The sequence below is a fragment of the Crotalus tigris genome, unplaced genomic scaffold (assembly GCF_016545835.1).
Source record: "Crotalus tigris isolate CLP2741 ecotype Arizona unplaced genomic scaffold, ASM1654583v1 scf7180000018762.419966263:882430, whole genome shotgun sequence".
In the NCBI taxonomy this organism is placed as follows: domain Eukaryota; kingdom Metazoa; phylum Chordata; class Lepidosauria; order Squamata; family Viperidae; genus Crotalus; species Crotalus tigris.
In genome coordinates this window covers 563,564-571,417 of record NW_024097187.1, presented here as the reverse complement: position 1 = coordinate 571,417, position 7,854 = coordinate 563,564, and the positions used below count along the sequence as shown (strand labels likewise).

At 36.4% G+C, this 7,854-nt stretch overlaps 1 protein-coding gene across 3 annotated transcripts in view; it reads right to left on the bottom strand.

Annotated features, from left to right (window-relative positions):
• Positions 1-3,570: 3,570 nt before the first annotated feature.
• Positions 3,571-7,854, bottom strand: part of CCDC47 (coiled-coil domain containing 47) — a 32,886-nt gene continuing 28,602 nt past the window's right edge. For all 3 annotated transcript variants that reach the window (XM_039355847.1, XM_039355849.1, XM_039355848.1), the window contains 2 exons: positions 7,505-7,672; positions 3,571-5,658 (listed from right to left, as the gene is read on the bottom strand). In XM_039355847.1, coding sequence (XP_039211781.1) covers positions 5,578-5,658; positions 7,505-7,672 — 249 coding nt within the window. In that variant the 3' untranslated portion in view covers positions 3,571-5,577. The remainder of the gene's footprint in view (positions 5,659-7,504; positions 7,673-7,854) is intronic.

Sequence of the window (7,854 nt, the reverse complement as noted above, 5' to 3'; positions counted from 1 at the left end):
AGAGAAACTATAAATTAACAATGTCAACTTCATACAAAGAAAATCTGTATAAAATGTTTTATAGATGGCACCTTCCACCAGCAAGATTAGCAAAAATGTTTAAAAATATGTCAGATAGATGTTGGAAATGTAAACATAACATAGGCACATATTACCACATTTGGTGGACATATGGTAAGGCAAAGGCCTATTGGAAAAATATACATATGTGGTTAGAAAAATATTGGGCGAACAAGTGGATTTTAAATCTGAATTTTTTTTACTAGGCATTATGCCTGAAAAGATTAATAAGCAGAAACTATATTTAAGTTTACACATCACTACAGCAGTGAGAATAATTTTTGCACAATACTGGAAGAATGAAGGACTGCCATCAGAGGAAGAAATAATCAGGAAAATATTGGAATGTGCAGAGATGGACAGATTAACTATGAGGTTGAAAGATAAAGAAGATACAGACTACTATCAAATTTGGAATTTATTTTATTCTTGGTTAGAGAAGAGAATGAAGGATTAGGAATTGAACATGTATTAGCAAAGCAAACTCCAGACAACTTGTTGATTGGAAAAATTAACATATGTTGATGAAAAAAAAATTAATAAAATTTATATATATATAAATATATATTCAAGAATATTGGTAAAAATACGACTCCTGGGCATAATTATAAATAAAAGAATAAAACACGATCACCGGGAGAGTTGAAGTAAAAATACTTTACTAAAAGTATATACTTTACTAAAAGTATATTAATACTAAAAAGTTGCCAAGCTTTCACTGGGGGAACTCCCCAGCATCGTCAGGGCTAAAAGGCCATTGCAATAAAGGTGGTTTAAGTAGGTTCAAGTAACGTTTGCGCACTGCTCTTAGATCGTGTTACTGGCCCTGATTGGGGTGAGCAGCGTTCACAACTTTGGATGCATATGGCGCAGGAGGGCCATCAATTTGACTTTGCTAACACCTGTATCGTAGCTAGTGATGCCACGAAGGGAGGCCGGCTACTGAAAGAGGCCTGGTTCTCGAATGACAGCTCAATTAATCGTCGCACTGACTTGCATCCAGCGCAACAAGCGCTGCGGAAATGGGACACAAATCATCACTCATTACATCGCAAGCAATCATACCAACACCTGCGGCGTTATGGACAGGAACCCGCATCCCCCCGTCGTCGGAAACACCTGCATATGGACGTTAATAACTATACTATCAACACCACCTTGCCAGGTGACCGGCGCTGGATCATGCGGCGAGAGAGTCTCCCACCCCAACATGTGGATGGTGGAATAGAGGCTATGGACTACCCGCGCACGGAGAAAGAAAGGGAGGGGGTGCCCGATATGGACGATCCATGCACCGCCCAACAACCCCATGTGAGCCTCACACATCCCCAGGAGGGAGGGAGCGATATTAGTGGAGCCGGAACACCTAAAAGACTTAGTGCTAAAATCTTGGAGTGTGCGGTTGCCCATAGCAATGAAGAGGAGCATCCCATGTGGAGAGGGGAGAGAAAGCATAGAATGACAACCCACTCGATCAGCAAGGGGAGGAGTAATGAGAGCAGTTTGAGTGCCAAACAATGGGAGGGAACATATGTAAGGAAGACTGAGGTGAGGAATAAAGATTTGATTGTTGAGGCATACCATACCCAGACAGGAGCTGTTAACATGACAAAGGAGAGAGATACACAATTGGGAAGGGATATTAACTCACAGTTAGTGGAGCCCTATCCCCATTGTAAAACACAGGAAAGCATCAGATCAAGTCCTCCCCCCGACACGGCAGACGTTGGTATTATCGGAAGAGGAGGGGATGTAAGGTTACTAACGCCTCTAAAGACCAATAGTGGAGGGATAGGGAAGGGCATCCGAAGAAAAGAACATAATGTTATAGACACATCTTGGCTCTTAGCTGGCCAATCAGGGCCAGTAACACGATCTAAGAGCCATGCGCAAACGTTACTTGAACCTACTTAAACCACGTTTATTGCAATGGCCTTTTAGCCCTGACAATGCTGGGGAGTTCCCCCAGCGAAAGCTTGGCAACTTTTTAGTATTAATATACTTTTAGTAAAGTATTTTTACTTCAACTCTCCCGGTGATCGTGTTTTATTCTTTTATTTATAAATATATATAAATATATAAAGATCTCACCCGGATTCACCACGGTGGGTTTTCAAGCTTAGCTGTTCTTTGACTTTTCTACCGGCTAAGAGATCGGCCATTTTACTAGCCGATCTTCTCTGTTGGCCCTCAGAGTTTGGCCCAGACAGCTGGAGGAGCCGCTGCTCCTCCACAGCCGAGCGAAGCCTCTTTGACAGAAGTCGCACCCTCCAGGGCGACTTTAGACCCACATAAGGGTCTACCGGCAGAAGGAGGCTAGCCGACGAGGAGACGAGTCTCTTCGTACGACTAGGAGCGCCGCAACCCGGAACCGGAAGTCCAACAGACATTCTTGTGTATTGATTTATCTTTTAAAAGTTACCGATGCATCCAAGTTACTATTTAGGATTAAAAAGCCCACTTGGCACCTAGAATATATTTTTTTCATCATTAAATATGACAGCTATTTCTATATTCCAACTTCATTCATATATTGTATTAAGCAATAATGTGACTTATTTGGTTTGGTTTTTGTATATTTGAACCCAACTACTACCTTGGAATTGATCAAAGTCTGAGATTCAATGAAGTATAAATCACATTGGAAAACCAGTGCTTTCCCTTTAATTATGTAAGAAAGGTTGTAACCCAGACATAGACCATTTTTCAGATGGATGGACAATTGTGGAAATTTGAGGATATCGGCTGCCAAGCCACTCATATTCCTGAAATGTGACATGATGAGGCTTCTTTCTCCTGCATTTCTTCTGGTTCCTCAGGAAGATCCCATATTTTACCAAATGGGTGGTTTATTTCTAAACAAAGCATGGGGCTGCACCTATTCATTCATTCATTCATTCATTTATAAAAAGATATAAGTCAATTTCTTTTCTTGCAGTATGCTAACTTGCCACCTATTATTTTTTACTAACAGGGTACTTAGGAAGTACCAACTTATCTAAGAGATCATTGATAAAGGTACTACATTGCCTAACCGTATTCCAATTTTTTCATATTGTCTCGCTTTCATCACTTTCTTTTAAATGGCAAATTCTTCAGAAGAAGTTGCACTATTAAGTAGAGATATGAGAACACACACATATTAGATAACAAATACCTCTGATGATTTGCAGATTATTTTAATTTATGTGAAGGGACAAAAGGCTGATACGCTTCATTCCTGTTTAGCATTTATCTTTTTTTCTATATGCATAAGGTTCTTCTTTGCAGAGGAAGATTAATTAATAAATAAAGGAATGAACCAAAAGAAAGATCTTAGTAATAAAACTATGGAGAAAAACAGTTTTAGTTGTCTTTTCTCTCTTACATGGTTTTATAAATGAGTGTCTTACAAAACTTAGCAAACTTGAAGCTTCCTTTTTTGAGAGCTCAGTAATATTGTCTTCCTTCTCTTATTAGCATTACTTAAATTACATAACAAGCTTTTAAATATTTCTATTACAAAAGGACCTCTGTGAAACAAAACTTTATTCAATTGGTATAATATCTATTGACAAAATAGTTTAAAATATATCCCACACATTTGCCATTTCTGATGTAAAATATCATAAATGATAGTTATATAAAAATCACAAATTAAAATATCTTTTGGGCTGTAGATTGCATTTAAAAAGAATCTATGCATGTTCATGCTCTGACAAGTGGCGTTTTGCACATGCTGTTTTAAAGAGCAGCTTAATGTTATTGCATCAGTGATAAAAGTATAATCAAGATAATACACGAAGCTTAACCCTCAAGTTTCTTCTCATTAAACTCACTGTAAAAAGAATCCATTATACGGAAATGGTCAAATGCCATCTTGAGCATTTATAAAATGCAGCAATTCCATAAGACTGCAAAGTGGGAGAAGCTCCAGATTCTAATTTCCCAGCATATACAATTAGTAAATAATGTTGAATACCGGTAGATATAATTCTCTAATAGGCTTCTACCTGAGGGTAGGGGGAAGTGAATTGCACGGTTATTCAGACCCTGGTTCCTTGTCAACTTTACATAGTTAGCAGCTACAGAGACACAGAGAAATACTGGAGGATATGATACAATCAGAAAAGCACATTAAAATCTAAAAAAAGCTCTTAAAACATCTAAGCATCTGTCTAAAAAAAGAAAAAAAAATAGTGCATACACCCTGTTCCAAACCAGCAAGCATGATTTATATGCAGAAATAGAAAATACAATAAACCTATATAGAGAAAATGAATCCAAAGAAGTCAGCTATGTGGAAGATAAATGATTTTCAACAACTGGGTAATGTATGAGGAATCATATGACTGATCCAACAAGGATTTTCATTTGCCATGCAGGAATTTGCAAAAAGACACACCGGTGTGCCCCAAATTCTGTATCAGGTCAACCTAATAGGTAGTGTGTTTACATTGTTTTAAATTAATTATGTTATTAATAATTATCAACCCTACAGCGAATACTTTTACATGCCATTCCCCAGTTGCTCATATATTGAAAGCAGATATAAAAGAGATGCTTATCTGCATGCACATTTACCACTGAAATTGCTATCTTGTAATTTATTTCTGCTTATCTCAAACACATATTCAGCAGTTTTTTCTAGAATTTTCAGCATAATAGTTTGAAAAACTGTTAAGTAATACTGGTTTAGCACTTTACTATGACAAAGAAGTATGAAATTCACATATATTTCATGTGTAACTATTAGATGTCAAGAGTGCTATTTGCACCAACTGTAAAAGAACCAGATTTTTTTTCTTAATATGAAGGATTGGTTATTAGTTTCTATTTTGGGCACTTTTCTAAATATAATCAAAGTGCTTATGCATTGTTGGTACATTCTAAGAAATTGTGTGTGTTTGTGTACCTTGTGCATATATCTGTGTGAGAGTACCTATGTGCATACATTTTATGTGTATGTATATCTAAGTGTGTGTACACTCATACTCATCATGCATTTAATCAAAGCATCTGAAAGAATATTGCAAATTTTTAGAACTACTTCCAAAGCAAGTAGGGGAAAAAAATCTAAGATGGAAGAGAATTGCAAAGCTCTCTATATACACATCTGAATGTTATATAAAATCAAAATGGGCTGCACCATTAAAATATTTATTATTAGCTGTCCTAGTCATTAAAGAGGATTGAACTAGGTCCAGAATTGCAATCCAAATGTGGATTAAAATACATTTATTTTATTGATAGCTAAGTATAATTTTGCTGTTTTGGAGGTCATGGCTGAAGCAATTCAGTACATAAACACATTTTTTAAAATTGTGTTAAAACCAATAGAGTTAAACACAACTTTGCCAAATATATACATGGAGGGAGAAATCTTTCAGTCATAATCCCATGAGCAACAACAATTATTATCAAAAGTGGTTCTTAAGTGGCCAATGATTAAGGTCAGGAATATAATCAGCTTATTGTAGGCAGCAAATTGCAACTCTATGGTTGGCACCAAAAAGATATTTCTTCCAAATGAGTTTTTCACATGGCTTTCACCTTGATCTGTTTCATTTTCATTTGCTTCTTTTCAAGTTTTTTCTGTTCACGACGCAAGGCAGCCTCCTATAGGAAAGAAATTGATTTTGTGTAATTATTGGATTCTGTGTTTGATTGTAGAGCAAAGTCAAAGACACCAAGGAAATGTAGCAGATTGTTTACTGTTATGAGATAAATACTAATTACTCTTCCACGCAAAAATCTGCAGTTACTACATTGGAACTATGTGGGTGTTCAAAATATTTCTCTTTCAATTAATGCTTTCAATACAATGAAAAATGGATCTGCTTCCAAATGGATTTTTTCTTGTAAATATAGAAGTATTCAAGCACTGAATTAGGTACCATTTCCTCAGGCCTTGGGAGGATTAATTTATAACTTTCTAAGGAGACAAAACTGGCCATTAAATCCCCTGCTTGACTGAAAGCTACAAAACAGGGCTTTGCTGCTACTACTAGAACTTTGCTACACCGAGATGCTGGTCTTACATAAAGCTAATAATAATGGGATTTGATAGGTTTTGGCTTAATGTGACAATATAATTCAGACACAATGTTTTCTGAGCCATGATTTGTCATTTAACTCTGTGGGTGAACAAGGTGATTACAGCTTATTGAAGACTGTAGCTTAGTTAACATATGAACCTAGCTAGAGAATTTATCCATATAAAGCAGGATTATAAGCAATGCATCTTACAACAAAAATACAAGCAGCGAATTCATCCTCTTTAAGCTTGAAAAAGGAAGTACTATAGTATCCACCAAACAAACCATGAAACAACTGTCTTTCTCCCTCTCCAGAGATATGATGAGGTGACAATGTCTGTTGCTACACTTTCCAGGAAGACTTAATACTCAGCTACTACAGGCTTCTACAAAGAACTTGCCCAAAACAACTTTGGCTAAAACAAAGGATTCCTCTTAGAAAATCATGTGAAAGTTAGAAATCTTGTTAACTCCTCTAAACATATAACAAGTAATTCTTGAGTATAACCATTCATTTAGTAACTGTTCAAAGTTACAATGGCAGTGAAAAAAGTGACTCATAACTGGGTCCTTCAACTTACAACTGTCACAGCATCCCCAGGGTCATTTAATAAAAATTCAGGAATTTGGCAACTGGCATATATTTATGATGCTTGCAGCATCCCAGGTTGTATTATTACCATTTGTGACCTTCCCAGCCTACTTCCAAAAAGCAAAGTCAATGGGGGGGAAGCCAGATTCAGCTAATGACTGCCTGATTCATTTAACAACTATGGCAAAAATATGGTCATGACTCATTTAACAACTATCTTGCTTAGCAACAAACTCTGATCCCAAATGTGATCGTAAGTTGAGGATTACCTGTAAAGCACTGCAAATAAGATGGGCTTGGACACACACACACACACACACACACACACACACACACACCCCAAATCTAACATAGGAAAGCCAAATTATGGAATGTACATTTTTCCTCCCAGACCAGAAAGTTTATTTGTTTATAATATTAATCACTGGAATCTTCAACATTCTGGAAAAATAGCATGTCATGAGTAACACTGCAATATTTTTCTGCAGAGATTATGCATATTTCTATAGCAATAAGGGATTATATGTATTTCTGTACCATATTATTTATAGCACATAAGTGCAAATATCTTTACATTGTTTTTGCTTATATATATATATATATGTTTTTGCTCATGACTGTTGGGGGATGGTGATGATATAATTTTATGGTGTAAATAAAATACTCTGAAGGAGCAGATTTATAGTTTGATATTTAGAAGAAAATTTCTCAGGCAAGTTGCTAGCCCCATTTCAATCATTTTGTGGTTATGATCTTAGTAACTTTCTTAATTTAGTATGGCTCCTATAGGCTGAGCATACTTCTTCTATTATAGCAAGTTTATTGAGCAGAATACCTCTAGACGTCGCTGCTTTTCTGGATCTTCCTCATTCATGATTCTCTCCTTTTCTGCTCGTTTTTTCTCTTCCCGGCGGGACTGGGCAGCCTCTTGTCTTTGAACATGAGTCAGTTTCAGGAAATTCTCTTCTACACGTGCTCTATTTTTATCTGCTTTCTGTTTTCCCTTTGTCCCAAAGCAAGAAGAAATGCAAACAACTTAGTCAATATGTATAAACACATAGTATAGGAATCAGCAACTTTTCTCAGATAGTAGGAACCATTGTGAGATTCCCCATAACAGTACAGGCACCAAAAATCTAAAACATTATTTATTAATGTCCCAACCATTTTGATATTTCAGGTAAG